This window comes from Peromyscus eremicus, chromosome 1, assembly GCF_949786415.1.
Source record: "Peromyscus eremicus chromosome 1, PerEre_H2_v1, whole genome shotgun sequence".
NCBI lineage: Eukaryota > Metazoa > Chordata > Mammalia > Rodentia > Cricetidae > Peromyscus > Peromyscus eremicus.
The window spans coordinates 164,988,270-165,003,107 of NC_081416.1; the positions used below are offsets into that span (position 1 = coordinate 164,988,270).

General features: G+C 40.5%; 1 protein-coding gene across 1 annotated transcript; it reads right to left on the reverse strand.

The window, feature by feature from the left end:
- Positions 1-2,035: 2,035 nt before the first annotated feature.
- On the reverse strand, positions 2,036-14,391 carry LOC131902468 (zinc finger protein 60-like). Its single transcript, XM_059253465.1, has 4 exons — positions 14,339-14,391; positions 13,249-13,375; positions 11,331-11,429; positions 2,036-5,306 (listed from the first exon to the last, which is right to left on the reverse strand). The coding sequence occupies exons 1-4, from the start codon at positions 14,369-14,371 to the stop codon at positions 3,193-3,195; spliced, it is 2,373 nt and encodes a 790-aa protein (XP_059109448.1). The 5' UTR covers positions 14,372-14,391; the 3' UTR covers positions 2,036-3,192.
- Between the last annotated feature and the right edge of the window lie 447 nt (positions 14,392-14,838).

The window sequence follows — 14,838 nt, forward strand, 5'->3', positions numbered from 1 at the left end:
GATAGGCGCTAACAGGAGGTAAAATTTTCAGACACCACCATAACAATATACTTTTAGAATCCAGTAAAATATCAAATTCAAGTGACTGTAGAAACATAAATGTAGAAAAATCGATGTAAATTTATGCTCTTGAAAAAAATAATATTCCCTTGTTACTTTAAAATTATGGGGCTGGAGAGATTGTTCATCAGTTAAAAGCAAGTTTGGTGCACTCTGTTGAGAGGACACATGTTCAGTCTCCCATATGGTGACTCACATGGAGTCTTTGACTCCAGTTCCAGGGGGATCTGGTGCCCTCTTGTGGCCCACTCCGGAACCAGGCACACAGAAAATGCATTTACATACATGCAGATACCATTTACTGCTGCCGGCATCTATATATTGGGGTTTAGGGATTGTTTCTTATATAGCTTCTTTACTTGAATACTTTTTTCAACTTTGTCAATTCCTCATGTTCTAGGGACAGTGCATGTACTTGGGGCTAAAGTGTCAACGAAAACAAGGTGACAGTCTTGGCTTCTTGCTTACTGTGAATGGTACTAATTTTGTATTTAGTATAGCATCAGTTAGACCACACAACTTGAATGTTAACATTATTACACTATTCATTCAGAGGTCAATTTCAATTATTATTTATATTTTAATCAGGATTACAGTATCCATATCTGTAAATATTTGGAAGCAATAGTCTCCACACAGACTTCTTATCCACAAATTAAGACCTTTCAGAACTCTGGCATGCCCCCCCGCCCGCCCCCATTTACTCAAATGACCAAGCTTAATTTCAATAATGTGTTACCCTGACACCTAAATGTTTCTGGACATGTTGCAACTTCTTACTCAAAATGTTTCATCTGAACTTAACTTCCCTTGGATAGAAGATACAGTGGCTAAGGGCTGGGAATGTAGCTTGGTGATTGAGCATGTTCCTACTACCCACAAGTCCCTGAGTTTAATCAAAACTGAAAATTTAATAAAGGACAGAGTAAGGCCAAATCCCTATCTATAGTGTATTCTCCTTAGAATACATACATTTTGCAAAAAGGGCAGCTGGAAAGTCAATGACAAATTTCTCAATGTTGTAAAATCCTGGATCACTTCTGTGGTAGGGATGACATTCCATCTTGGCTGATGTAGTAAGGGATAAAAAATCATATCTGCAAATTTTTTATAAAGGGTCTCTATACAGACAAAGTTGGACTTGAAGTTACTATGTAGCTAGATTTGCCTCCAACTCTTGATCCTTCTACCTCAGCTTTCCAATTATTGAGTTTCAGGCACGCACTATTTCACCTAACTCTAAATGTATTCTTAACAGTACAGCCCCAAATACCCATAAATACAGAAAAATAGGATTGATATAGGAAATTGTTAACAATTTTGAATCTAGGTGAGGATACCAAAGTATGTTGTTGACTATAAATGGTTCCAATTTGGTTATTTTCATTAATTTTTTTTTTTTTAGATTTATTTACTTATATTATGTATACAGCGTTCTGTCTGCACATATCCCCGCAGGCCAGAAGAGGGCACCAGATCTCATTACAGATGGTTGTGAGCCACCATGTGGTTGCTGGGAATTGAACTCAGGACCTTTGAAGAGCAAGCAGTGCTCTTAACCTCTGAGCCATCTCTCCAGCCCCTTTTTTTTTAATTTCTTTTTTTGTTTTTTTTGTTTTTTGTTTTTGTTTTTGTTTTTTTTGTTTTGTTTTGTTTTTTGGTTTTTTTGGTTTTTCGAGACAGGGTTTCTCTGTGTAGCTTTGCGCCTTTCCGGTAACTCACTTGGTAGCCCAGGCTGGCCTCGAACTCACAGAGATCCTCCTGGCTCTGCCTCCCGAGTGCTGGGATTAAAGGCGTGCGCCACCACCGCCCGGCTATTTTCATTAATTTTTTATGGGAAGCTCACCAGAGAAGACCACTCAGACACAATCTATAGCCAACCAAAAGTCTTTATTCCAGTTGGCTGGGACTATACTCAGGTATTCAGGACCCAAGTGTAGTGCCAAGCATTTAGAGCAAAAACCACATCCTATTATCCTTCTTAGCAGCTGAAGTGGGAGCTTTGGTCCAAGCAGGCTAATTAACAGAAGTCAAGACAAATTAGCAGGGGTATCTTGACCTCAGGATCTGAGAACAGATTTGGGTAATTTCCCACAATATTCTCCATCAAAGATGGCAAATTCTTGTCCTGTCACAAATGTATAGTTTATCTTAACATCTGGGCAGAGAGCATAAATTACAGAATATTATCCTTTCAAATATTTATAGGTTTAACCCCTTTAAAGAGTACTTGTTCATAAAAAGCTGTATTTTGAACATCTCCACACAAATATGTAAGTTATGAATTCTCAATGAAAATCCTTTCATGTTCCTTTTCATTCACCAGATTTTATCCAGAATGATGGTATTTAAAATTTAATAGTGGATGAATGCATGTTTTTGAAATTATCAGCAATACAATTTTGCCTTTCATGAGTTATAGTAATGCCAATAAAAGGGAGAACAATGTAAAAGCTATTTTACAGAACATGGGAATGAGCCAAATATTCCTTCAAGAATTTTATTATTTATTATAACCCTTTTCTCCACAACTTTGGCTGGTACTGTGCTTGCCATTAACAAATTATGCATAAACACTCAGCCTAATACGACAGGAGCCATAGAACATGAATGGTGACAAGGAAAGTGCCTGAGATAAACCTAGTTCCAATAACTGTTCTCCCTAAACTGACTGTCCTGTTTGAGTAGTGTTTGAGGAATTATGTTTATACAATTAACAAGATGAGAGTAAATCAAGAACATGATGGTCACCCTATTACTTTTGACATTCACGCATTCTCAACAGAGTATCACCTATGAACAGACTTCCCCCATTCTCATTCGCAAAGATATCATTGACAAGAGTGTATGAATACTCTGATGTTGACCAATTCTAGGGCAAATTAAACTTCTTTTCACATTCTTTTCAGCCACAGTCTTACCAATGTGAGTTCTCTGATGTTCAGTAAAATTTCCATACAAAGGATTGTCTGCCTTCCTTACATGCATAGGATTCCTGATGATTATGTATTTTCTGATGCTGTGTAAGTTTACCATTTACAATAAAGACTTTCCCACATTCTTTACATCCATAGGCTTTTTATTAACATGAAGTTTAGCATGCCAAACCAAGCTAAAGGTCTTTTCACATTCTTAACATTGGTATGGTTTCTCACTCATGTGAATTCTCTGATGTGCTTTAAAGTATTCACCACGAGTAAAGTATTTCCCACATTCTTTACATTCATAAGGATTCTTACCAGTATGAATTCTAAAATGTCCAAGAAATTGGTAGTGATATCGAAAGGCTTCCCCACATTCCGAACATTGAAAGGGCTTTTCACCAGTGTGGATTCTCTGATGAATTCGAAGTCCTCTACCACGAACAAAGCCTTTTCCACATTCTTTACATTGATAGGGTTTCACATCAGTATGAATTCTCTGATGTTGAGTAAGTTCAGACTGAATTCGGAAGGCCTTCCTACATTCTTTACATTGAAAAGGCTTCTCACCAGTGTGGGTTCTTTCATGAATTCTAAGGCCTGTACCACGAACAAAGCCTTTTCCACATACCTTGCATTGAAAGGGTTTCACATCAGTATGAATTTTCTGATGTTGAGTAAGTTGGTAATGAAGTCTGAAAGCTGATCCACACTGCTGACATTCAAATGATTTCTCTCCAGTATGAATGCTCTGGTGCCGAGTGAGCTGTGCCAGAACAGTAAAGGCCTTTCCACATTCCGTGCATTGAAAGGGTCTCTCACCAGAATGAATTTTCTGATGTTGTGTGAGGTTTGAGCGACGATTAAAGGCTTTCCCACACTCATCACATCCAAATGGTTTCACACCAACATGAATAATCCTATGTTGAACAAGAGTGGAGACACGCTTGAAGGACTTCCCACATTCCTTGCATTCAAACAATTTTCGATCTGTATGAATTATTTTATGGCTCTTAAGATGGGCATGAAGATGAAAGGCCTCTCCACACTCCTTACATTCAAAAGATCTCTCACCACTATGAAATTTCTTGTGGCGAATGAGATGTATATTAAGTCTAAAGACTTTCCCACATTCCTTACAATCAAAGGGCTTCTTTCCAGTGTGAATACTCTGATGCTCAGTAAAATTTGAACGTCGACGAAAGAATTTCCCACATTCCTTGCACTGATACGGTTTTTCATCAGTATGAATTCTTTGATGTTGAGTAAGTAGGGACTGAAGTCTGAAGGCTGACCCACAGAGTTTACAATTGAAAGGTTTCACATTAGTGTGAATACTCTGATGCACAGTAAAATTTGAACGTCGACGAAAGAATTTCCCACATTCTTTGCACTGATATGGTTTCACATCAGTATGAATACTCTGATGTTCAGTAAGGTGGTACTTACGTCTGAAAGCTGATCCACACAGCTTACACTTGAAAGGTTTCTCATCAGTGTGAGTTTTCTTATGCTCAGAAAGGTATACCTGAAGCCTAAAAGCCTTCTCACATATATTACACCCAAAGGGTTTCTCACCTGAATGAATACTCCGATGTTGCACAAAGTATGAGTCACTACTGAGTATCCTGCCACACTGCTTACATTGAAATGATTTTTCTCCAGTATGACTGTTCTGGGTCTGAATGATGAGCTGTGCTAGTACACTGAGGGCCTTTCCACATTCCTTACACTGAAAGGGTTTCTCACCAGAATGAATTTTCTGATGTTCCATGAAGTTTGAGTGATGATTAAAGGCTTTTCCACATTCATTACATTCATATGGTTTCACACCAGAATGAATAATCCTATGTTGAACAAGACTGGAGACATCCTTGAAAGACTCACCACATTCCTTGCATTCCAAAGGTATCTCACCATTGTGAGATTTCCGATGTCTTATAAGCTGTTGGTGGAGTCTCAAGACCTTTGCACCTTCGTTACATTCATAGGCTTTCTCTCCAATATGAATAGCCTGATGCTGAATAAGAGTTGAACTACAATCAAAGTACTTCCCACACTCTTTACATTCATATGCTTTTTCTATATTGTGAGTAAGAATCTGGTTGGTATATGTAGGCATTTTTTCCTTGTTAGTAATCTTTTGATCATCATTTCCTTCTTGACAACTCTGTAGACCCTTGAATGTACTATAGTTGAGTCCATTACTAAAACTGGCACCCTGGAGGTCAAAAGTTTTACTTATATGCTTTATGCTCTCTTTGGGTAGATTTATATTATGATTGTCTGGAGATATTTTTTGAGGTTCATAATCTGACTCCAAATCTGAAAGAAAAGGAAAAAGCAAGATTACTTTATTTTCCTGTGACACAAACAGACAAAATCCATTCAACCAATGGCCCAACTCTAAAGTATTTTTTGAGCTGAACAGAAGCAAGGAGAGCAGCAATAACAAAAGTTAATGTGAAACAGTACTCTTTACAATAGAACAGGTTGGAAACGGGAAGGCATATCTGCTTAGAGAGATTAAAACAAACTGTACTGAAATAATCTTATGTGGTTTATGCATACTACAGCCTTCTTTGATGAAGGCTTTGGACCAAATAATGAGAAAAGTAATGTACCACACAAATACCAAGTATCTATCATGCATTAAGAAAACTGGTCAGGGCCTGGAATTGTTAAAAAGAAGGGAGTAAAAAAATCTGCGGTAGTGGTGGTAGACAATGGTAATAATCCCAGTAACAGGCAGTCAGAGGTAACAGTGTCGTAAATGCCAAGACAGCTTGGACTACATAGTAATACTCTCTCTTGGAAAAAACAAAAAAACAAGACCAAGCTAAAAAGAAAACAGAAAAAAAGGGGGGAAATACATTAGAATTTTAAAGAAAACTAAGGATCTCCAGCCAGAGAAACAGGTACGTTCATTGCAGATCTTTACCTATTCTCCTTCTCCTCCAAATCCAGTTCCCTAGTCTCATCTACAGCAGACCATCTGCTGTGGCCTGCCCTTCATCCTTGCCCCCATCTCCAGATGATCACACAGATCCACACCTCCAAACATCTTTCTCCCCATTCACTGCTTTATCCCAACCCACAGCTCCAACAGAGATTCCCTGGGAACTCGAAGGCCACTCTGGACAGTGAAACAGGTAAGCTAACTGCAGATCTATACCTTCTCTCTTTTCCTTTCATCTTCATATGCAAACACATAAAACCAAGGCTAACTTAAAAAAAAAAAAAGAAAATCTTGAGTAATAAAAGAACTGCAGAAAGTATCACTATCCCCAATTTCAAGTTATACTACAGAGCAATAATAATAATAATAGTAATAGTAATAGTAATAATAATATGATATTGACATAAAAACAGACAAGTTGATCAAATTGAAGACCCAGACATCAATCCGCACATTCATGGACACCTGACTATTGATAAAGAAGCCAGAAATACACACTGGAAAAAAGACAGCATCTTTACCAAATGGTGCTGGTCAAAAAAGACAACTGCATATACAAGAATGCAAATAGATCCATAATTATCACCCTGCACAAAACTCAACTCCAAATGGATCATAGACCTTATTATAAAACCAGATACACTGAACCTGACAGAAGAGAAAGTGGGGTATGGCCTTGAACTCATCAGCACAGGAAAAGACTTTCTGAATAGAACACTATTAGCACAGGCACAAAGATCAACAATTAATAAATGGGGCCTTATGAAACTGAAAAGTTACTACACATCAAAGGACACTGTCACTTGGACAAGGCAGAAGCCTACAGAATGGGAAAAGATTTCATCAACCACATACTGATAGAGGGCTAACATCAAAAATATATAAAGAACTCAAAAAACTAGATATCAAGAAAGCAAATAATTCAATTAAAAAATGGGATGCAGATCTAAACAGAGAATTCTCAAAAGAGGAAACTTAAATGGCTGAGAAACACTTAAAGGAATACTCAACATCCTTGGATATCAGGGAAATGCAAATTAAAATTACTTTGAGCTTTCATCTTACACCCATCAGGATGGCTAAGATCAATAAAACACATGACCACTCATGAGGGCGAATATGTAGAGAAAGAGGAACACTCATCCACTACTGGTGGAAGTGCAAACTTGTACAGCTGCTATGGAAATCTATATTGTGGTTCCTCAGGAAGGTGAGAATCAATCTATCTCAAGAAGATAAAGCCATACCGTACATATATCCAAAGGACTCTTCATCCTGCCACAGAGACACTCAACAATGTTGATTGCTGCTCTATTTTTAATAGCCAGAAATTGGAAACAACCTAGATATCCCCCAACAGAAGTATGGATAATAAAAATGTGGTACATTTACACAGTGCAGTATTACTCAGCCACTAAAAAAAATGAAATCAGGCCAGGTGGTGGTGGCATATACCTATACCTTTAATCCCAGCACTTGGGAGGCAGAGGTAGGTGGATCTCTGTGAGTTTGAGGTCAGCCTGGTCTAAAAGAGAGTTCCAGGACAGCCAGAGCTGTTATACAGAGAAACTTTGTCTCAAAAAGACAAACAAGCCGGGCGGTGGTGGCGCACGCCTTTAATCCCAGCACTTGGGAGGCAGAGCCAGGCGGATCTCTGTGAGTTCGAAGCCAGCCTGGGCTACCAAGTGAGTTCCAGGAAAGGCACAAAGCTACACAGAGAAACCCTGTCTCAAAAAACAAAACAAAAAAAAAAAAAAAACAAAACAAAAAAACAAAAAGACAAACAAACAAATGAACAAACAAAAAGAAATCATGAGTAAATGGACTGAACAGGGAAAAAACAGAATATTTGAGTAGGATATCATAGATCCAGAAAGATATGGTATGATATGCGTTCACTTCTATGATGATATTAGCTGTTAAATCAATGATAATCATGCTACACTTCATGGAACTGCAGGACTAGGTACAGAGTTAGAGATGGAAGGGGGGCATAGATTTTATTAGAAAAGGCAAATAAAATAGTTATGGATGGATGACAGGCTGGAATGAAAGGATCAATGGGGAAGGAGAGAGGAGAAGGGGACAAGGGAGGAAATATGAGGAGAGATACCGAAACTTAAGGGCCATTTGAGAGGCAGTATGGATATCTAATACAGCAGAAACTTCCTAAAATATATACATATATGAAGGCTACCTAAGTGAAATAGCAAGTAATGGGGGAGACAGAATCCCAACTAACCATCTCTTGTCATCAAATGAAGCTTCTAGTGCCAGAGTTGGTTTATGTCACCTAATTGAGCTGTCGTCGGCCAAAGGGGTGCCATGGGAACCCCAAACAACTCAGGGTGTTGCCACAAACTGATGGCAAGTCCACAAAGCTGAGGACAATAGTTATATAACTCATTGAACATGGAAAAGTCAAGCTGGTGCCTACACAGAGCATCGACCCCTATGTCCCAGTGTCTTTGGTACAATAAGATACTCTGCACACTACCAGAAGAGAAACTTAAACACCAAGCCAGCCAAAAGCCCTTGAATGTAGTCTTTCCTGCAAGTTATACCATGGCCATGATGGCACAAAGTTTGTGAGAGTAACGAATCAATATGTGATTTGATTAAGGTCTACTCCACGAGATGGAACCTAGTCCTACCACTGGTTGGGTGATCAGGAACCTGAAACTAGACAGCCCAGGGACCTAGGGTCAAATCAAATACTACTGTTCTCAAAAACAAAAAGAAAAATGAAGCAATAAAATGGGTCCTAATGGCATCCTGCTATACTTATAGATCAGTGTCTTGCTCAGCCATCATCAGAAGAGCTTCCTCATACAGCAGCTGGGAACAAATACAGAGAGAGACCCACAGCCAGACACTATGCAGAGAATGAGACCTTGGGACATTCAGCCCTAAAAGGGATGTTTCCATCCAATCTCTCCCATAAAGGCTCAGAGAACCCTGTGGAAGAGGAGATGGAAAGAAACAGTGTAAAAGCCAGAGAGATGGAAGAAATTAGAAAACAAGGGCCTCTAAATTAATAAGATCAAAGCTCTTATGATCCCAGAGATAGAGGCAGCATGCACAGGGCCTGCACTCACCCAAACTGCACCAGGTCCTTGGTGCATAAATTGATTATGGCTTCCAGTTTAGTATTTTTATGGGATTCACGAGTGTGTAAACAAATATGTCTCTGTGTCATGTGCCTTTCCTTGTGCGATGTCCTTTCTGCTTTGTCCAATTCCAACGTGCTAGTTTCTGTTTTAGCTTATCTTATTATTTTCCCTTAGAAGTCTATTTTTAAGGAGACAGGATCTGGATGGGAGAGGAGGTAGGGAGGAACTAGGATGAGTAAAGGGAGGAGAGGCCATAATCAGCACTTATTATGTGAGGAAAAAAATTCATTCTCAATAAAAGGAGGGGAAAAAGAAGACTAAGGAGACATAATAATACAGGCAAGAAGTCAGAGACTAAAATGTCCAGAAAACTAAAATCAACCCCCAAATGTTATTTAAAATGGAAAATTCATAAAGAAAACCACTTCCAATGATCCTCCTGAGATGATAATGTTCTTAGTACAGGAGTAAAAGTTTGTTTTAGATTAATTAGGATTGATGGAAGGTTATTTATGGATAATATCTTAGTAGGGGAGGCATGAAATTCTTAGTATCAACTATATCAAAGACTCACCATCAACAGTTCAACAAAAAGTATTTCAACATGTAGTTATAGACATAAACAGCACACGAGGCAAAATGTCTCTAATTAGTACATTCAGGTAACAACATTTTTAAGGCCATTTTATTTGGAGGGGGTTGTTGTTGAGGTTGTAATTTTGTTGGATTTTCTACTTTTTGGTTTTAATCACTCATTTATTTTCACTTTATGCGTTTCTGTGAGCGCCTGCATGTATGTATGTATACAATTTGCATGCCTGGTGCCCAAGGAAGCCAAAAGAAAGTACCACATCCTTTGGGATTGGCATTATAGGCAGCTGCAAGCCTCCACATAGGTAGGTGTTGGAAACCCAGTGGGTACTGGAAGCAAAACCTGGGTCCTCTGTAAGATCAGCAAGAGATCCTAACCACTGCACCATCTCTCCAGCCCCTCTATGTTTTGAGATGGTCTCATATAGCCAAGGCTGGTCTCAAACTCAGTATGTAGCTGAGGATAATCTTGAAGTTCTGATCTTCCTGCTTCCACCTCCCAAATCCTGGTATTACAGATATGTCCACTGTACTAGACAGGGTTCTCTGGAGGAAGAGAACTGTTCATTCTCTCTATATATATATGGGATTTATGAGCGTGGCTTACAGGCTGTCATCCAACCAGGCCAACAATGCCTGTCTAACAACACAAAGTCTAAGAATCCAAGAGTTGTTCATTCCATGAGACTGGATGTCTCAGCTGGTCTTCAATACAAGCTGGAATCTGAAGAAGTAGGCTCTCATGCCAGTAAAGGAATGGACTTGCCAGCAGAGTGAAGGAATCAGACAAAAGGCAAGAGCTTCCTTCTTTCACATGCTATTTACAGGCTGCTATCAGATGGTGGAGCCCAGATTTAAGGTGGATCTTCTACCCTCAAAAAGAAATGGATTAAAAGTGGGTCTTGCCAATTAAAATGACTTACTTAAGAAAAAATCTCTCACAGGTGTACGCAGCTGCTTGGGTTTTAGTTAGTTCCAGATGTAGTCAGGTTGACCACCAAGAAGAGCCATCACAGCCCCCATGCCAAGCTAGGTAAAAGGCTGTGTTGTGTGTGCGCTCACATGTTGTTTCATTGGCTTCTCTACCTATTCTTTTTGAGTCAGGGTCTCTCATTGCCTGGAGCTTGACAGGTAAAGTAGGCCGAGTTGTTAGCAAGACAAGGGATCAGCCTTTTCCACTTCCCCAGTGCTGCAGTTAGAAGCATAGGTCACACCATCACACCTTGATTAGAGTGACTAGGAAGATATACAATTAAAATATTTGCTACGCCTCACTGTGCTCATGCATTCACTGGTGTTCAAAGTGTCTTATCATTGGATCAGCAGTTAAGGACACTGACTGCTCTTCCAGAGGACCTGGGTTCTAGTACTCCATCCCCAGGGGATCTGATATTCTCTTATGGCCTCTTTGGACACACACAACCAATAAGATATGTTTAAAATGGTAGAAAGGGTAACTGCTCCAGTAAGAGGGAAGAAGGTGAGAACAACTTAGTGACTCATGAACTAGAAGCCCCTGTGACAGCCTTTGCTATGACCTTGACTTCCTTCCCAGGTCTCAGGCATGTTCTTCCACAGGCCTTGGCGAGTTGAAGAAAGCGTGTCAACCCAGTGTCAGCCATGAGGCGACTCTCCGACCACATGCTGTGCCTGGCAATGCTGGAGACCTGCCTTCCTCTTACTCACCTGGGCTGGGCCTGTCTGTTTCTTCCTTCACAACCATCCAGGGCTCTCTCTCCTGCTCTAATAAGGTGATCAGATCGGGTTTGGAAACGGAACTTCCCACTTAAAAGAAAGAAGAAATGACACGTGGAGACTATTTTCTTTTCTATTTTTTTTTTTTTTTTTGACTCAGTCTTTCTTGTTATTCCAGGATGTCCTGGAACTTGGTATGTAGATCAGGCTGGCCTTGAATTTACCTTGAAATGCCTGCCTCTGCCTTCCAAATGCTGGGATTAAGAATGTATACCACCATGAGCTGCCTGTGCAGATTTTTAAAACTACACTTATTTATAACGAAGGTCTATACAGCTTGTAAGCCCAGCAACTGGGGGAATGAGCCTGCCAGCCTGCACTGCATAGCAAGACCCTTGTCTCAGAAATAAATAAATAAATAAAAAGGAGGGGGGGCTACTCTCATTTAAATGTAGATAAGAGCTTATCACGTAAGAAGAAAGTGTATACAGTGGGGGAGAACCCGAACTTAGGCTACACTGTTCTCTGCAGCTCACCAACAACGCCATTTATTTAGGCAAGTCCCGTAAGAGTCTATGCTCAATTTTTCCATCTAAAAATTGGAAATGGTGGCACCCAAATGTAACCACAACACCTGAGGAGGGAAGCAGGTAGAGAAGTCCAAGGCCAGCCTTAGTTTCAAGGCAAGTCCAAAGCTAGCATGAGCTACATGAGACTTGGTCTCAAAAAAAGCAATTAATAATAATAATAATTTGGATTGAGTTGATGATATTGGATAGGGTTGCTACTGAGATAAAATACTATATTCAAACACTTTGAGTACTATCTGACCTATACTAACACAAAATTATGGTTTTTTTTATTTTCATTTTTTACTTAGTAATGCTGGGGATGGAACTAGGTCCTTGAGTATGCTGGGCAAGTGCTCTACCATTGAGTTACAACCCCAGCCATGAACATTGTTATCATCATTGTTAACTATGTTGCCTTCTTTCACATTTGGACCTCATTTTTATAGATTTGCTCAATGAAAATGACAAATTCATAGCCTGAAACTTCCACAACAAAACAGGTAAAGGAAGTGTTCGTTGAGGGAAGCAGAATGTGTCCACTTCTGTTTTGAATTGATTCTATTGATTCATTAGTAAGTAAATCATAAAGGTTCGCTTATTTACTTGTGTATGCATGCATGTACAGTGTATTTATGTTTTTATGAGGGTGTGTACACAAGTGTGGGTAAGCATGCATGTGTGTGTATGGGTCAGAGAGCAGTGTTAAGGTGTGTTCTTTGATTGTGCCCCACCTTGGTTTTTGAGACAGCATCTCTCTCTGAACCCAAAGCTCACTGAGAGGATCTCCAAGGTGTGGACAAAAGGTAGATGTGCCATGGGCCTCCTGTTTTCAACCCAAAAAATCTCACATTATTCTTTTGGGAGAAGGAGGAACTCAGCTTCCTCTTTAAAATTCTATTGATTTAAATTTCTTTTATTTTATGCGCATGTGTCTGTCTACATGTACATTTGAGCACCACATGCATGGAGGCCATGGAGGCCAGAAGAGGGCATCAGATCCATGGAACTGGAGTTATACGTGGCTGTGGGCCCCCTTGTTGGGTTGGGAATTGAGCCTGGGTCCTCGGCAAGTGCAGCCAGTTCTCTTAACCACCAAATTATGTCTATACCTCACCCTGTAGACTAGGCTAGCCTGGAACTCACTATGTATCTGAGGGTGACCTTGAACTCATAATGATTGTTCAGCCTCAGCCTTCTAAGTGAAGGGATGACAGTCATGGGCCACCAAGCCCAGCTTCAGCTACCACAGAAAAGATAGCCCTGTCTTTTCATTCAGAGTGAGGAAAGCCAACAGTGTAGAGAGCACATCCCCCTTTCATGGGGACAGATGGCCTTACCCACTGTGACGAGGTTGCTGTAGGTCTCCAACATCAAGTCCCTGTATAAGACCCTCTGAGTAGCATCCAGGCAGGCCCACTCCTCCTGAGAGAAGTCAACAGCCACATCCCTGAATGTCACTGACCCCTGAAACCACAAACACAAGTAGAGTGAAACTGGGGAAGAATTCAAGATGGAAAATCGGAGGGGAAAGGACTCAAGAACAGGAAGAAGACATGGAAATTTGCTCAAAGTACCTGACTGCACGAGCTCCCCCAGTAAAGGATGACAGTATGCACCCTACACATCTAATAAATGAGCATTTCCATTCCAATCACACCCTTCAAGTTATAGCCCACAAGAGAGAAATGTCACCTGGGTTCAGTGTAAAATACTAAGAAATAGTGTGAGTCCTTGAGTTTATTATGGTATCAGATGATATCATAAAGACTCTTTGTCATGAGAATGACTTTTGTAAACTATGTAAGAGTCCATAAACTACATAAAAGTCCTTATTACTGGCATATTAGATTCAACCTTTTATGCCCTCTTCAAAAAACAAAAAAGTAGAAAACAAAATGGCACCTACATCTCAGGTCTTCCTGGACTCTGGAGACGACAGCCCCCTCCCAATCACAGCCTGATGACCTTTCCCTCTCATCACTGAACTCTCTCTTAAAGACCCTCAGGCAGGTCATCTCATCACACACATGCACCAAGGCCATTCACTCTCAAACCCTGTGTCATCAGCCTGAAAACACCAAAGATGTCAATCAGGAGTCCCAGGGCAGTCAAAGGAGACCATCACCTCAACGTTCTGAAACCCCCAAAGACCCTGCTTCCCTGTGGACTGTCACCTCCTCTGCAACGGCAGTCCTCCCTGACCACAGACCAGGCAGAAAGCAGATGTGCAGGAATGCATTCAAAGAAAACTCCAGAACCAGCAGGAAAGAGCCACAGACAGGAAGTGCTCTGGTCTTCCAACCCTCACTGTAATGGGGCAGACTGGGCTGGAGGATTTCAGGTCCTTGGGAAGCTTCACAAGAGAAGAGAGCAAACACTGACCTAACCTGAAAGTCACCCTATGTAAAGAGACAAAGGTCAACTTACACAGACCATGTCTTGAGAACTAGAGCTGGCCATTCTTCAGGATCCTCCCCTGGGGAACATAAAGAAAGCCTTTCAATGAATTGTGACTTGATGTTCCCAGACTGACTTAGGTCAGCATGATTTCATCGACTACTTTTATATCTCAAGCATCCCCACTCACACACTCCTCTCCCACTGCTCAGCCTGCCACACACAATTTAGAAGCAGACAGGAGTCTACACAAAGACGATTCTGTCGTAATCCCAGACAACCCATTGTACGAAGGTCACTTTCCCACTCCTGAAATCCTCAGGAGTGAACAGAAATTGCCTACCACCTCCATTCTTCCCCTGCTTTGAAAAGGGGACCTTTAAAGACCAAAAGCCACCTGATGTGCAATGTCATCAAAATAGTTATCGATGTACCAAATCGGGGTTTGAAAGCCCTAACGCTAACCTCTGGAGGTTCCTATCTATAACATCTTGGGCAAATGGAGTGATTGTAGAGAGAAGACATCAAGG